An 18,917-nucleotide genomic window follows, 5' to 3' on the forward strand; every position below is an offset into this window, starting at 1 on the left:
TTACTTATAACGAAAATGTTTCGATGGAAATAAACGTAACGATGAAAACAAAAACATATTCTCCGGCATCACACACACACACACATACACATATATACACACAGAGGCATACATATAATGAAATATAGGATATCAAGATATTTGTAGATTATTATCTCACACACGCTGTTTAGCCACACACACGCACGCACGCACGCATCTATATATATATATATATATATATATATATATATATACATATATGTATATATGTATATATATATATACAGACACACACACACATATATGTAACACATACAGGCAGACACACATTTATTCAAAAACACATACACATAAATATTCACACACACACACACCGAAAGCACATGCAACAGAAAACGTTACGAACAACAGAAGGGAAACACTTCTCGTTCACACATACATAAATTGACACACGGACACATACATACATACATATGTAATATAATACACACACACACACATACGCGCGCGCACCTACACACACCTACTCCTTCGCTCATCTCTCTCTCTTTCTCTACCACCACTACCACCATCACCAAACACCATTTCTTCTGTTTTTCTTCTCACCTCAGTTTTTCCCTCGTCGTTCCTTCAACTATTATCATCACCATCGTCATCTCACTCTCCCTCTCACTCTCTGCTCACTAAAGGCAATTTGCCATCAACAGCCATCCATATTATAATACTACACGGAGGAGAAGACACAGAGAGACCTGTTGTCGGTGTATAATATTATATTATATACATTTTTACTTAAGCCTTTCACAAACTTCAGAAATGGCAAACATTGATACTAATTGGAATAACTGTTATCCGTGCCGTGTCGAAGGTTGGTTAAATGTCTGGGGTAAGTTGAAATAATATTTTAGTGGTCTTTTAATTTTAAAATATATTTTCTTTTATATTCATAAACAAAATAAAGTGTTTGTCTGTCTTTCTCGCGCGTTATTGCGTTTAGCTTTTCAGTTTTGTCTCGCCTTTTTAAATAATTAAACTTGGAATATATATATATATATATATATATATATATATATATATATATATATATATATATATATATATATAAGAACGAGAGAGCAATCGTACATATAACTACACACACACGTGTGCATATATACATGTGTTCTAATATGTTTGGCTGTGTGTGTGTGTGTATATATGTGTGATTTTTTATTGCCCACAAGGGGCCAACACGGGAATATATATGTATATGTGTGTGTGTATATAGATGTCTATGTGCGTGTATAAATAGATAGGTGTGTATATATGTATATAAATGTATGTATATATATGTGTGTGTATAAATAGATCGGTATGTATATGGGTATATATATATATAAATAGATAGGTATGTATATCGGTGTGTGTATATATATATTATATATATATAGAGATATGTGTGTATATATATATATATCTATATATATATAGATGTGTGTGTGTGTGTATGTATATATAGATATGTGTGTGTATATGTTGTGTGTATATATATGTAGATATAGATATGTGTGAGTGTGTATAGGTGTGTGTAAATATACGTATATAGCCCCACCTTACTACATATTATCTCTGATATTACAACATACCGACAGCTATTCGTCGTTTACGTTTTCTTTCACGTACATTTTTTACAAAAATCTTTCTGTCTTCAATCCCCTTTTTATTCTTCACACAAACAAATTTACGATCTACCGCCTTTCTCTCTCTATGTGGGACTCACCTTTTCTGTTTCGATCTGTCTATCATTTTAACAAGCATATGTAAGTTTAGTTGTATTACTGCCTTATATCTACTTATGTACGTCTGTATATATATAAATATATATATATTATGTACATAGGTATATAATATGTAAATATATATATATATATATATATATATATATATACTAAATATATTCACACCTGTTACATGCACAAATCTATCTATATATATATATACACACACACACATGTGTATACATATGCATGCTGGTATTTTTATATATCCGTGTGTGTGTGTGCGTGCATATGTTTATAAGTATGTGAATATACACACATATGTAAACATAAGATATTTAGATATATATATATATACATGCATATAATGTATACACACATATTACCTATATGAATATAAGCATCTAAATATTAATACCTTTACCTATATACACCCGCATGTGTGTATGTATGTGTATCTATCTACATATATATATATATATATATATATATATGTGTGTGTGTGTGTATGTATGTATATATATATATATATATATATATATATACACCCACCCACCCACGTTTATATACATAACCATATGTATATATATATATGTGTGTGTGTGTGTTCATACACACATGAATATACATAGATGTGTATGTATATAGATCTGTATATATGCATTGATATAAAATATGTGTGTATGCATTCATATAAAATGTATAGATATATGAAGATGATGATGATGGTGTATTCACGTAATATATTCATATATCTGTATGTGTGTGTGTGTGTTCACGTAAAATTTACGTGTATAGATGTGTGCATGCTCATTGATAAACATATGTGCATATTATATATATATATAAGATATATATACATAGATTCAAATGTGTGTCTAGGTGTTTATACATATGTTCATTCATACAGGTGTTTTTAACGCACACAGAATTTCATTCAGCTGTTTGCACGCATTTATACGCACACACACACACACGTAATTTCATTCATTCAGTTATTCATACAAATGTGTGCACACAAACTCACACATTGAATCACATCTATAAGTGTGCATTTAATGCGTGAATTACCTTTTATAAAATATATAGGTATCCTCGCATATATACACTCGTATATGCACACACACATACATACAGGTGTAACGCCCGATTTCGCCTATCCGGAACAGTATACACAACGTAATAGTGCGTATATGTGCGTATGTAAGTGTAGGAAATGTTTCTACCTGGATATTTAATGAGAACGTTACTTTAAGATCGTCCGGTAGTGAATGGTAGAGAAAGTAAACACACGTGTACAGGCTTATCTTATTGTATTTCCTTTCCGCAATGATCTCTTGCACCACATATCCATTACATTATTTATATATATATATATATATATATGTAATGTGTATATACACAAACGGAATATACTCTTCCGTCTGTCTCTCTTTGTATTTCATTCATTTCTATTCGTTCTCTAATCTTCCTTCCTATCTCTTTATCTCTCTCTCTCTCTCTCTCTCTCTCTCTCTCTATCTTTCGATTTATCTGCTTATCTTTCTGTGTATAGCTATATCTCTATATGCTCTTTCTTTCTCACTTCCATCGCTCTACCTCATCTCTCTTTATCTCGATCTATCTATTTATCTTTCTCTCTCTACAATTGTCTCTTTCTTCCTTTCTTTCTCTCTCGTTCATTTCTATTCTTCAACCTTAACCACGTCTTTCCTTATTTCTCTCTCTCTCGATCTATATATCAATTTCTCTCTGACTACAAATCTATCTATCTATATATATATATATAACTGAAAGGCTCCTTTTTCCAATACTAAGGGAGTTACTCGTTGCCATCAGCTGGTAAACCGAGCCTGCTTTTCTTCTGAGCTATTCACTGTTTGATTTGTTTTCCTTTTTGAAATATGAAATGAAGGAAAAACGCTTATGTTCTTTTGTGGTGCCCAACTGATGATCGGGAAAGAATTACTCGGTGTACAGAATATAGGGGGGGGGGTATGTGCTTTCAGTTATATCAAAGAATACTCTGCACTTGTATTTAGTCCTGTAAGTTATCGCTTCTGGTGAATCAACAGATCTTTCTCTCTCTCTTTCTCTCTGTATATATGTGTGTGTGAAACAAGGTGGAAAAAAAGTGTACTCAAATACGAGAGGTAGAGTAATATGCTTTATTTAAAAGCAGCCTAAATATCCACAATATTCAGCAGAGACTGAGTGACTCAAGGGATGAGAGTTTCGTTCGTTAGCACTCAGCAAACTAGTTTTGCTGTTTTGCATCACCAAACCTGTATCTGCCTGTTTATTCCTTTTGGACCTTTGTCTTTTACACGCTGCTATCCATTTTTCCTTCCTCCTACTCATTCCTCCCACCCTTTATCTACCTGAATTACACATTGTCCTTTACTCCCACTTGTCCCCCTCATCCCCTTTCGCGCTTCTCTCTCTCTTAGAACTCTAGCTTATCATTTTGTTCCTTATTCTTTTCAGTCTTTTGCACTCCTTCGCTCTCCGCTCTCTCTCTCTACTTCTCCTTCACTCTCTCTCTCTCTCTCTCTCTCACACACACACATCCGTCGTTCTATTTTCCCCATTCTTTCCCTTTTAACCTTCTACCGCATCCAATGCTCGCATTATTTTCATTAACTCGTACTTTCGTTTCTTTCTTGGAATACACTGTGTATGTGTGTGCGCGCGCGTGTACATGTATGCATGCTTATAGATACGTATGTTTGTATGTATGTATCTATGTATGTATGTACGTACGTCCTCTTCTGATTTTAATTATTTGAATTCTTCCTGTGTGAAAGAAACTGGTTTCTAACAAAGATACAAAAATCCGATCTTTGAATGTAAAAAAAAAACAAAAAAAAAATTCACATTTGAAACTTGAAAAAAGTCTTGTATATTTTTATTGTTCCGCTTACAAACTGTATTTATACTGTACAACTTAGGTGTTTGATTGTTTTTCTTTCCTGAAAACCGTGGGTTATCTGGATTGTTACTCAATCGTTTACACACAACACAAATTGCACCAATTATCATTGGTATAAATATAAACTTTGAAGCTAAATTTTTCAAAGTTATCCGTAATTATCCTATTTATGTAGGCATGCATGGGACTATGTATGTATGTGTAGGCATAGCCGATGGTAAAGGTGTTAGTTTCACCATCTTGCGATCTTGGATGTGTGATTCCACCGTACAAGTATCTTGATATCTTAGTATTTTACTGCAGACTCTGATGCAAAGCCTTGTGATTGAAATTCGATAGATGGAAACTGTGTGGAAACCTTCCAGATGGCTTGTGCCTACTTCTAATTGAGAATCATGTTAAAGATAGACTATCAATCCGTCTGCGGAATACCTAGCCACTTACACAGGTAAGACATAGAAGACAATGTCGAAAGACGAGCTAGTTGGAGGTGGCCATTAGGATGGCACTTTTGAGTCTGCTGCATAAGCTGTATGTGGAGATGGGGGGGGGGCAGCTCCAAGAAATGCCTCGGACGGCAACACACTCAAGCAACGTCACACACACACACACGCACACACACGTGCGCGCGCAATAAATGTATATTTGTGAAATACTTAGCCTTTTCAATATATATCAGTCAATAAGTAGGTTCTGTTGATCGAACAACTGGAATACTCGTCGTTGAAAAAATCGACGGAGACTCACTACACACACACACATACACGCATACAGTATACATACACACAAATCCACTCGCCTTTTACACATTCACACTCTCTACGCACACACACACACACACTGTACGCATACATAATACACACACAATGCTTATTCAGTGATTTGACACTTGCAGCTGTTGACCGATGGTAGGCGTAGTGAGGGGTTATATGCACGCGTATGTACGATATATGCACATATATATATATATATATATATATATATATATATATATATATATATATATGTATGTATGTATGTATGTATATATGATACTTTATTAATCAAGTATAAGTTACAGAGTGACTTAAGCGCCGAGGGTTTCGTACATTGGCATTTTATCAAACACAAAGTTTGATTAAGTGTCAACGCACAAAAAACGCCGGCCTTTGAATAATTCTGTAACGTCTGTTGATTAATATATATATATATATGTATATATATAATTTAAAAAAAAAACGGAGAAAAAAAGACAAGAAACAAACAATGCGAGTATGTGGTACGTGCAATGTATTAATAAGATGCTCAGAGAAGGAAAGAAGGAATGGTTGTTTTATGTTTCGAGCATAGCTCTTCTTCGGAAACAAGAGACATAGGAAAGTCCAAAAGAAAAGGAAGGAGGGAAAAAAATCGCCAACAGTTCACGTCTAGTTACATTTTAGAATGTATATATATATATATATATATATATATATATATATTTAAAAAATCGTCTTTTGAGTTCTATTTTTCTGTTTGTTTCACCTTATCTCTCTCTCTCTGTCTCTCTCTCCGTCTGTCTCGAACAAAACACTTCATGCGCTAGTTCACTCAGCTGAAAATTCTTCCAGTAAAAGCTGGGAAGTTAACTCTCTAATGGACTAGCATCCCATCCAGTAGGGAGTAATTGTTATCTGTCACTTATATACTACGGGAACCAGGTTCAACCTCGGTCTTAAGACTTCTTGGGTTCACAAGAGACCCAAATTAACATTTCCACCATCCTGAAATCTCTTACTCACCATTTTGCAGTCGAAGCATGATAGCCACTACAGTTACATGTGAGCAATGCGATAATCCTGCACGACTGATGAGCTGAGCTATACAGAAAAAACCGACGGGAAGTGGCGACGTTATTTCTGTCGATTCATGTTCTTTAGTTACGTATATTTGAGGGATGAGACGTTTTGGCGTCGTTGATTCGACGCTGACGCATTTGACGTAAGACATATTAATGTTGTTCTCTCTCCTTCCCTCCCTCCCCGTCTCTCACTCTGAGAATCTAGGTTGTGTGTAATGTCTTTCTCTCTCTCTCTCTCTCTCTCTCTCTCCTATATCCACATTCTCATTGTAAGCATTTTTATCTTTATATATGTGTTTGTCAGTCGTATTCAACTTAATATATTGTAATATATCGTTCTCTTCCCCCTTACTCTCTATTTGTGCGCGCGCGCGCGCGCGTTTAGCAAACGCAACTGTAACTCAAGCGCCGAGAGTTTCGTGCGTTGGCACTTACCAAACTTATGAACACACGAAACTCTCATCCCTCGAGTCACTCTGTTGCTTCTGCCAAATATTAACAAAAATATACGTATACTCATATTTTGAGTTCTATTTCACACACACACACACACACACACACACACACACACACACACACACACACACACACACATACACACACACACAGAGAAATGTAACCACACATGGACGGATGATGGTTTTCCTTTTTCCCTGGATTTTTCCCTTTCTCCTTTCCGACAAAGAGCCATGCTCGAAACATTATGAACTCTCTCCTTTTACCAAGCGCCAAACTAACATAATTCTTGTGCACGTTCTCACGTTCATTTTTCCTTTTTTCTCTCTCTTCGTTTTTTATTCGATTTTGAATTGTTTGTTCATTGAATTGACTATATATATGTGGTCAGTGCTAGTGTGTGTGGAGTGGTGTGGGATATTGTGATGGTGAATGCAATGTATATGTTTACCTCTAGGGTAAACAAAAAAGTACTGTAACACAAACATTGAATGTCGAGTCAGCGTCCAAACACCCGCACCCACTCGTATCATTCGGTTATATTACATAAATTGTTTACATTATCGGAATTTATTGTCGTCACTTCCGGTTTATATATTTCCATTTTTTAAAAAACTCTTTACTGCATCTTAATCCATCTTGATTCCTAATATCTACCAGTAAAGGACTTTATGATTCTCCCCTCCATCATCTTGTCTATCAGGTCTGACTGAGTAGACATATCATCAAAAGCAATCCATCCACGACCACTTCCGGCTGAATATAGTTATCCAAAGTGTTCAAGACGTTACGAGGTGATTTAGTGGACGGGTGGGGGATATTTCATTCCTATTTCTAGCATGTCTATTTGCCATCAAGAACCTTCCCACTTCGGTCCGTTCGTCTTTCTTCTAGTTTGCTAATATCAGTATGTCGACGATAGTAACATTTTATGTAGGGACGGCGTTGGGGGGAGAGTTAAGGCTCTCTTTTTACATGTTCATCTTAACCTGTTAGCAGACGACCACCATCACCATCATCGCACTCATCACAGCCCTTTACCTCGCTCCCCTCATTCGTAATGCTACTTATTTCACACGCATATTTTTCACTCGTTTATTACGTATTCAACACATGTTTATTGTTTTATGAATATAAAAATATAGTTAAATACAGTTTGTGAGGTTGTGACAACATCGTTTCTTTACAAATGAATGGATATATATATATATATATATATATATATATATATATGTGTGTGTGTGTGTGTGTGTGTGTGTGTGTGTGTGTGTGTGTGTGTATGTGTGTGTGTGTATAATATGTGTGTGTGTGTATAATATGTGTGTGTGTGTGTGTATAATATGTGTGTGTGTGTGTATAATATATGTGTGTGTGTGTGTGTATAATATATATATACATGTATAATATGTGTGTGTATGTATAATATATATGTATATATATATAATATGTGTGTGTATGTATAATATATATGTATATATATATAATACGTGTGTGTATATAGTGTATGTGCACGTGTGTATATATGTGTGCCTGTGTATATATGTGTGCATGTGTGTGTATATATATGTGTCGCACACTCACACACATCTGCCCTGTATACGCTATTCGGTTTGATCCCATCCTTTGATGACGTAAGTAGATGTCACTGTGCCTCTGACCCTTCTCAGGCGATTGTATCTCCGCATAAAACCTCAACACATTCACTCAAGCAATTCACCCTCCTCTCACATCTCTTCCTCCTCCACGCTCTCCCTCCCTCTCTCTCTACTTTCCTTTCCTCTCTCTCTACTTTCCTTTCCTCTCTCTCTACTTTCGTTTCCTCTCTCTCTACTTTCGTTTCCTCTCTCTCTACTTTCCTTTCCTCTCTCTCTCTCTGGTTTTGACCCAGAAAGACAAAAATGTGTTGCTAGTCTCTTCTAATTAAACTCTAAGCTGTTATAAATAACTTCATAAGTATATTGTTACTTCATATGACGGCATTCTTACTATTGATTTACTAACTGGGTGACACCGCGAAATTTTAATATACATACTCACGTACGCATACTCACATAGACACATGCACTCATCTGCATTCACTCCCGTTCGCTCATACTCATAGCCACGCGCATACATACACACGCACTCTCTCTCTCACCACACACACAAACACGCAAAACAAATCACAACACACATCACACGCAACACACATCACACGCAACACACATCGCACACAACACACATCACACGAAACACACATCGCACACACACACACACACACACATGTATAATAGAGGCTTATCCGCGGTCACGTTCATCTGCTCTCACACTCTCTCGCGCGCACACCCATTCACACATCCGACTTTCATACCTGCATGCACTCACACGCAAATACTCCACACGCGCACACACTCGCGCACACGTGTGCATACACTTATACACGCGGGTCGGTATAACCGGCTCTTCCCATCTTCCGAAATCTCTGACCTTCTGGCTAGGTTAATTTAATTCTCTCTCCAGGTTCAATGGAAAGGTGTCGAGAGCACTAGCCCTGTTTTGAACAGCAGTTAAATCTCCCTCAAATCATGTCTTCCTGTCTGATACAAACGGGACGAGTCATTGGGTCAGTGAATACACAACTTTGTCTTGGGGGGTCAGCTTTGCCTTCTATCCTCCTGGGTTCGATATTATAAGGTAAATATAGGTGGGGGCCGTCTTAGCAGTCTTATTGGCCAAAATCAACGTATCAGGGGCGCAACACTACTTAGTTATTGACAGCATGGCACAGCATACATAGATCAGAATTGGACCCCTAGACCTGTGAGGCCTCTGGACAAATCAGTACCCTGGCCTACAATATTTTAGTGACAGCATGCCATAGCATATACAAGAAATTGGGCCTCGAGACCCATAAGGTTCACGGACAAATCAATCACTGGGTCCCAGTATTTATTGACAAGTCACAGAATACATAGATCATAATTGGACCCCTAGGACTGTGAAACCCCCTGAGAAATCAATGCACTGTGCCTTATTTTAGTTTACTGACAACAAGCATACATAGGTCAGATTTGGGCCTCTAGACCAATAAGGTTCCTGAACAAATCTATGCTCTGGACCCTATAGTATTTATTTTCTAACAGTAAGCCACGGCGTACATAGTTTAGAAACAGGCCCTTTATACACGTGAGGCCATCGGGTACATTGTGCTTAGAGTTGAAGACGACGATGATCATAAGGTACCTTAGACACCAGTAGTCCTTAGTGACGTGTCCCCACTATATATACGTTGTTTGGGTTAATGGGGCCAGTAGTCTTCGATGACGTGTCCCCATTGATATACACGCTATCTAGGTTAATGGGACGAGTATTCCTCGATGACGTGTCCCCTCTCATATAAACGTTCTCTATGTGTCCTAAATCATGACAGTGATTAATCTTCTCAGGTTTTTTAAAGCCTGGTACTACTTGTATCGGTTACTTTTGCCGGACTGCCAAGTTACGGAAACGTAAGCATATCAACACCGGTTGTCAAGTGGCAGTGGAGGATAAACACACACACACACACATATGACTGGCTTCTTTCAGACTTTGGTCGACCCGAGGCTGAATAAAATATATATAAAAAAAGATTACATTGCTTGATTTATCTCTGAGGCAAGTGTAATTTGAGAGCGATTTGGCTGTTATTTCTAGCAAGTCAAGCCATCCTATGGCGACTGACTCCCACATTCACAGCAGCGTCTGATGTAAATTGACTTTCATCTCTTTCGGAAAATTGATGTCGGTCAACACATCAATCAACGCTGAGAAACGGAAGCTAACCAAGCGAAATTTTCCATCATTCCAAGCTGTGATCACCCCGTTTCTTATTATATAATAAATAAAATCTCTTCTTAAGTCTAGGGACACAAATATATTCTTGGTGGTTCTCATTTTAAGTGGGTTATTTGTTTTTTTCTGTTTATACATTTTTTTTCCTCACAAATTTCGTTGCTACATTGAGCAGAGCGAGCGACGCGGTACAAGCTACCTCGATGTTTTTTTTCTCTGGGCCCACCGCTTTATTTATTTGTATTATTTTATTTATTAACGACAGTGACCTACATAGAAGCTTCGTTGTGTGGTCCCCTTTTTTTCCATGACAATGTATCATTTGTTAATTATATCTAGCAGTTCATCCGATATCTATCTATATCTATTATAGATATATGTAAAAGGTTGAAAAGGAACACACGAGTAGATATGTATGGAAAAAAGACAAAATAGAAAATGCTAAAATACTTTCATAAAGAACATTACAGAACCGGTTTCGATCCTTGAGATCTTTTCAACAGTAAATATGAATAATAGATTTTTGAAAAATTATTGAAAAATTAAAAAAAAAAATTCTATTATTCATATTTACTGTTGAAAAGATCTCAAGGATCGAAACCGGTTCTGTAATGTTCTTTATAAAAGTATTTTAGCATTTTCTACTTTGTCTTTTTTCCATATATATATATATATATATATATATATATATATATATATATATATATATATATATATATATATATATTGTGTGTGTGTGTGTTATAGTTTACAGTTCCAATATAGGTAGAATCAACAAAAAAAAGTACTTCATTCAATGAGAGATAAATATCATTTAAATATACACAATAACGAAAGAGCTACTAATAGTTTCATGCTTATAAGATACATTAAATTGGCAAATTTATATTACATGACATGTATCTCTGAAAAATCTTTCGCGCTCAGTTCATCATCCAGAGAGAGAAATAAATATCATTTAATATATATCGTCATGTATTATACGCCGGTAGCGCATTGATGATAACTACAACGAAAGTCTTGTCGATTAAGCGCGAGTTCTCCAGCTGCCTCAGCCAATCAGCTTTTGATATTGTCCATTCATTGCTAAGGCGGTAAGCTGGCAGAAACATTAGAAAGTCCCAATCCACATAAGTCTGATGTTGAAAATTGTGAAATGAATGGTTAGATCTTTTCTTAGTAATTAAACGATATTCTCCTCTTATGGAAATTCAAAATTGCGAATTTTGGCCCATGGCCATTGGATATTGCAACCGCTTCTGTGCCTTCATCTTTTCCTTTTCTTTCTTTTCCTCTTCTTTTCTTTTCCCCTCTTCTTCCGTTTCTTTTTCTTTTTCGCCTTCTCTGCGCCTTCGCCATCACCGCTTTATCGCATTCTCCGCCTCTTTGCCTTTTCCACATTTTCTCATTCTCCGATTCTTCGCTTTCCTCTTCGCCCTCCTTTTTCGCCTTCTTCTTCGCCTTCTACATCGTTTGAAACTTTAAGGAAACGGTTTCGAATCCACTTGTATTGTCTAGTATTGAGTGACGGGAAATATAACAACTTAACATTCTCTCCCAGACTTGCTAAACTACCGAAGTTTATATCACTTACGCCAGTTCCATAGAACAAAAGAAGTTACCGATTCTGGCAATTAAAAAAAAAACTAACTAGACGTGGTAATAAGTTTGCTTCCCAACCATATGGTCCTGTGTTGTCCCACTGCGTGGCACCTTGGGCAAGTATTCGCTACTATAGCCTCGGGCTGACCAAAGCTTTGTGTGTGGATTTGGTAGACGGAAACTGAAAGAAGCCCGTCGTATATGTATATATTTATGTGTGTATGTGTTTGTCTCCCCGGCCATCGCTCGACAACCGATGCTGGTTTGTTTATGCTTCCGTAACTTAGCAGTTTGGCAAAAGGAACCGATAGACTAAGTACTATGCTTGCAAAGAATAATCCCTGGGCACTAGCGTAGCTAGAGTGTGTGTCGCCCGAGGCAGCCCTTCCGTTTGCCGCCCCGGGACCCCGCAAAAAACACATATTGTCTACATCAGACCCAAAAGTGCCGCCCTTTTAAAAGTACCCCCACCCCACCCAACCACGAGAAGAAATCGACTTCTGGGGGTCGATTTCATCGATTAAAACCCTTAACGCGGTGCTCCAGCATGGCCACAGTCAATGACTGAAACGAGTAAAAGAATAAACGAATATATTTGTGAAATGTTTTTCCTTTGTCAGTTAATGAGAATGTTTTCAATTTTTACCTTCCATACTTTGAATATCGAAGTACCGAGAACATTTTCGATTTCACCTTCCATACTTTCTATTCAGAATATTGATGTACTGGAAATATATCAGCCAAATTTTTCCTATCTATCATGCCTTAAAAATCCAGTATTTTACAAGGAAGAAATTCACAAAAGCTCTTCTGATTTATTTTCTTCAGATGAAAAAAAGAAAAACAGAAATAACAATAATAATAAAAAAAATAAAGCGCTTGTAGTTCTTGTTGAAACATATACACAGAGCAGAGTAGCTTTCTCCTTGACAACCATCTCACCTCGAGTATCACTAGAGAAAGGATACAAACTACTCGTCTTTCACGTTGCAGACTGACACTTTGTCAACTCTGATAGCTTCCATCTCCTACTACTTTGTATATCTATTTTATATTTTATAGTTTGTGAAATAACGTTTTTCTAAAAAAATTTTCATTAAGCATATCGGTGGTTCACTACATTTTGACAGAGAGGGAGACAAGAGTGAGCGTGGAGGGATTGCTTGTGTAGTGGGCGTAGAAAAATTATCGGAAATGAACTTCGTTTGGAAGCACCAGTTTTGTTTTTGTGTTTCATTGCTATTTATGAAACGTTAGCGGAGGCGCAATGGCCCAGTGGTTAGGGCAGCGATCTCGCGGTCATAGGATCGCGGTTTCGATTCCCGGACCGGGCGTTGTGAGTGTTTATTGAGCGAAAACACCTAAAGCTCCACGAGTCTCTGGCAAGGGATGGTGGCCAACCCTGCTGTACTCTTTCACAACTTTTTTTTTTCACTCTTACTTCCTGTTTCTGTTGTACCTGTAATTCAAAGGGTCAGCCTTGTCACACTCTGTGTCACGCTGAATATCCCCGAGAACTACGGTTAAGGGTACACGTGTCTGTGGAGTGCTCAGCCACGTGCACGTTAATTTCACGAGCAGGCTGTTCCGTTGATCGGATCAACTGGAACCCTCGACGTCGTAAGCGACGGAGTGCCAACAACAAACCTTGAGAGAGAAACTCTCATGAGGAGTTTTGGTGCATAAACGTATTCGGAACTAGATCTTTGATAGACCACGTGATTAGGTAGTTCTGGCGACCGTAGCAGTTGATTCTCGCCTGTTAACGATATAATTTCGAGTGCTTTTACGTACCAGAAGTCCTTATGAGAGTTTCTCTCAGCGCTAAGCAGGGATGTGTCTCGTGGCGCATTTTTTTCCAGTTTCTGTGACTAAAGAGGAGATAACCACTCCGAAGTGCTTACATCTTACAATCTGTGTAGTTAGTGCTGCGAGCTGACTTTGTTGTATTTACACCATTTGTCTACAGCGAGAAATTTTCTCCATAACAAAACACAATAAATAACTTGGCGATCTTTCGGTACGAGTCCTAAATATCGGCCTTTTCCGTAAAAAGTGTTGGATAGAAACAGGGAAACGACGTCATAACAGCGAAAGATATACAAAGAGCGCGATTTATTTTGAAAAGTTTAGAGTTAGGGTTAGGGTTTGGGTTTTAGGGTTTGCGTTAGGGAATTCCGTCCCTAACACAAACCCTAAAATCCTAACCCTGACACTAAAACCCTAACCCTAACACCGTAGTGAAGATCGTGCGGGTGTTACGGAAAAGACCGATCTTTGGTAAAGATCGCTGAAGACACTTTTTACGGAAAAGGCCGATATTTAGGACTCGTACCGTAAGATCGCCAATGACTTTCTTACGGGTTCGAACGTACCCCAAGCATATTTGAACTAGTAAATAACCTTCCATTCATACAATTTTCTACGTTAGATTGGAGATCAAGATTACATTTTAGATCTTACTATGTTGATTGCCGAACAAGCAAAATGTTTGTTTTATCGATTTCAGCGTAATTTGACCTCAAGCATTAAGTAAATACTTTCCAACGGCTGTCGACACACGACTACCATTCTTGGGCACAAAAGCTAAAATGTTGACAGGGATTGTGATGTGTTTTATTGATTTGTCCCCATTCTTTGAATATCTCGAACGTGGCCGGATGTAATCTACGGGTGACTGTGACTGGGTTTGATCTCGGAATCGCGAGCAGTGTAACTAAATATTAAATATTGATTGGAAATTTTATTTTTATGCGCAGGCACGGCTGTGTGGTTAAGAAACCCGCTTTGCAACCACATGGTTTCGGGTTCAGTCCTACTGTGCACGACCCCCCCCCCCCAGGCTAGTGTCTTTTACTATAACTCCGAGGACGACCAATGCTTTGTGAGTCAATTTGGTAGACGGAGACAGAAAGAAGCCCGTCGTATATATGTATATGTATATATATATATATGTGTGTGTGTGTGTATGTATGTTTGAGTGTCTGTGTTTATCCCCCCCAACATCGCTTGACAACCGATGCTGGTGTGTTTACGTCCCCGTAAATTAGCGGTTCGGCAAAAGAGACCGATAGGATAAGTACTAGGCTTACAAAAGGTTAAGTCCTGGGGTCGATTTGCTCGACTCATGGCCGCAGTCATGACTCCAGCATGGCCGCAGTCAAATGACTGAAACAAATAAAAGAGTAAAAGAACGCTGGCGCGACAAAGATATTGGGTATCTGTGAGTGAGAACTTGTAGTAGATCGAATAAGAACATTGGAGCCTCTCTGTTTAGTTAATAATGTAACGTGGAGGCATAGTTCACCGATCTGAGCAAGAAAAAGCAATGGTGTTTAACTGACTGGCGTTTCAGTAACTTACAGTGGTCAGCTGACTTTCTGTCATGGCTGGAGCGTGGGGATGGACGGAATACATTTTCGCCAACCGAGATAGTGTCCACAGTCTTCCATCTTCTTTCTATTATGGTGGAGATAACACTTGGAAAGATTACCATAAAGAACCTACTTTGTTGTATGAGACTTCCATTTGATGTTAAGTGCTGCTTTCAGATCCTGTAGACCAGGGGTTTTCAAACTGTGGTCCGCGGACCACAGGGGGTCCGCAAAGACAAGTCAGGGGGTCCGTGGACAGCAAATACTTTTTATGGGCAATTTGATTTCATATGTTTTTTAATCGAAATCTTTTAATTGACAATAAACCTATTTGTTAAATACTGTTAAATAAATAAATGTAAAAATGTTATTTTAAGCAAATATTTATGTATAAATTTCATAAGCGTTTATAAGGGGGTCGCTAAGGTAAAGCCTGAAATATAAAGGGGTCCGCGAGTCAAAAAGTTTGTAAACCCCTGCTGTAGACACTGCTTTCGTAGCAGGGATCGGGGCCGGCCACTCAGGCAGTCGCCCGGGGCTCCATGTGCTAGGGGGCGCCAAGGAGAGCGTGACAAAGACAACGTAATTTCTACGACCGTCAGCTTGTACACGGCGAAGTTCAGTTTGTCTGGGGCGCCAGCAACCTTAGGGCCGGCCCTGACAAGGATGAAGGGGCGATTCAAATGCTGATGTGTGAACCAACATCTAGAAAGCTTCATGGGAGTCGTCCTGGCAGGACATTTATTGACCGACTGGTTGAAAACTCTGGACTACCGAAGAGCAAGTTAACAAGAGTAATGTGGAAGAAGGAATTTTGGAGACAAGTGGTAGATGGTATTCGTCTGCAGATGATGCAGTAGACAGAGAATGGAAAGGAAAATGGCTAGATAGACAAGTTGTTGACTAAATAGTGACCGGCGGAGTATGAAAGACAAACCTTGAGAATAATAGGCAATATGGATAAGTTAAGAGTTGAATAAACAGGTGGATAAGATAATAAGATAAGAGAGCAGACACTTGACAACTGTTGAATAAATTTGTGGTTGAGTAGGCGGACAGATAGACAAATAGATAAATGGACATATAGGCAGATAATATTTAGATAGATATTTACGTGTAACTACAGGTAGATTTAATAGATCGAGAAATTGGGAAAGAAAGGAGAAAGATAGTGAATGAATTAAAATTTAATGAAATAAATGTGGGTTAAGGGTGACGATGCATTCAGTAAGGACAAATAGATAATTGGAGAGAGACATGGAAATAAATATGTAAATAGATATTTTACCTGTTATTACAGGTAGATTAATAAGATCGAGAAATTGAATAAATGAAAAATTAATGAAACACAGGTATGTTCTTATATTCTGTTGCAGGTAAAAGGGACAACAATGCTTTCAATAAGAACGAATATCGATCCGCTCGAGATAAATAAATCTTACAGGTAGATTAATAAGATCGAGAAATTTAGGAAAGAAAGAGAAAGACAATGGGTGAAATGAAATATGAATGAAATCTACTTATATTTCATTCATTCATTCATTCATTCATTCTGATAAAGGGACGATGAAATATTCAGTAAGGGAGGGTAGGAGGGGAAAGCGTTTTCTCTTTTCAATATGAGGGTTAGGTGAAGTTGCTTTAATTGAGAACGAACGATAAGCCCAACCGGCAAGTTATGGAAGCACATAAATACCACTTTCATACATTTCCTCCCCAACTCCCATCATTTTAACTCTTGTCTCGCACACAGCTTAGATACTACTACTACTACTACTACTACTACTACTACTGTTGGCACTGCTGCTGTTACTGGCAATCATCGTCCATTGCATTGCTATCATCGTATCGTATGGACTTGGAAAGAAGCTAGCAAGCCATAATGAGTTTCGTTTTCTTGCTGATCAGAAATCGCGCTCAGTGGGGGAGGGTGTTATGGAGGCGGCGGCGGTGGCGGTGTGAAGAGGAAGATAGGTTTGCGTGAGGGTTTATAGCGGTATGGAGAGAGAGAGAAACAGAGAGAGAGACGAACAACATTTCCCAATTTAAACTGCCACAGCACGTGTTGCCTTTATCTATTGATTTTTCTGACGGTTCTCTTCTGTCCTATCACCACCACCACCACCACTACCAGTACGACGACCACCACCACCACCATCATCTTCATCACCGTTTCATTCTCTGCCCACCCTCCCCCCGCCGTACAAACACATTTCTCTCTCCACGCACAAAAACCTGCTGTTTATAATACAGAGTCTGTCTACCTTTTAACAAAGTATTAACAAAGTATTAACGTTGAGTGGAGCGGGGCCAGAGCGGTTGGAAGGGCTCTCTATCTCTTACAGGGTTTCAATGCGTATGTATAGTTATGTATGACTATCCTTGTTGCTTAGTCCCACGATCCAATATTTCCACTAAGATCCAATATTTCCACTAAGAGCTGTTTTGACCGTGGCCATCCTGCCTTTTTCCTCTTTTTTCTTTTCGTATTCTCACGATTATGAGGGGGGGGGAGCTAAAAAGTTCCTGGCTTGGGTAAAAGAAAATACAGGAGGATCGCCAAAATATGATTTTATTCAACATCTTCCCCTTCCCAGATTCACACACTTATTGCAGCGGTCCGTCAGTTTTCTAAAGCCCTCCAATCACGCCTTTCGCGATAACCTTAAGGCTAGGAATTTTGAGCATCTCATCGTACAACATCCAATATGAATTATCCATTTACTTTTGTTTTATTTTTTAACGTATGGTGTACTTTGAGAGGGAGAACAGATTTAGCTGTTATTTCTAGCAAATCGTGCAAGCCACGCTGAATTTACTCCCTATGCTTGTATGAAAGACTGAAAGTGGAGACAAAATGACACTAAAGCAATCTGTATAGGCGTAGGAGTGGCTGTGTGGTAAGTAGCTTGCTTACCAACCACATGGTTCCGGGTTCAGTCCTACTGCATGGCATCTTGGGCAAGTGTCTTCTACTATAGCCTCGGGCCGACCAAAGCCTTGTGAGTGGATTTGGCAGACGGAAACTGAAAGAAGCCCGTCGCGTATATATATGTTCATGTGTCTGTGTTTACGTCCCTGTAACAATAGAGGTTCGGCAAAAGAGACCGATAGAATAAGTACTAGGCTTACAAAGAATAAGTCCTGGGGTTGACTTGCTCGACTAAAGGCGATGCTCCAGC

The 18,917-nt window shown here is 38.3% G+C and overlaps 1 protein-coding gene across 10 annotated transcripts in view; it reads left to right on the top strand.

Moving 5' to 3' along the window:
- Positions 1 to 365: 365 nt before the first annotated feature.
- LOC106883233 (ras GTPase-activating protein nGAP) overlaps positions 366 to 18,917 on the top strand; it is a 567,079-nt gene continuing 548,527 nt past the window's right edge. For 5 of the 10 annotated variants that reach the window (XM_089339023.1, XM_089339025.1, XM_089339021.1 and 2 more), the window contains exon 1: positions 366 to 868. In XM_089339023.1, the coding sequence (XP_089195149.1) occupies positions 799 to 868 (70 nt within the window). In that variant the 5' untranslated portion in view covers positions 366 to 798. The remainder of the gene's footprint in view (positions 869 to 18,917) is intronic. The other 5 variants (XR_016237793.1, XR_016237794.1, XM_089339019.1 and 2 more) reach the window with 1 other exon arrangement.

This window comes from Octopus bimaculoides, chromosome 21 (assembly GCF_046866305.1).
Source record: "Octopus bimaculoides isolate indiv1 chromosome 21, ASM4686630v1, whole genome shotgun sequence".
In the NCBI taxonomy this organism is placed as follows: domain Eukaryota; kingdom Metazoa; phylum Mollusca; class Cephalopoda; order Octopoda; family Octopodidae; genus Octopus; species Octopus bimaculoides.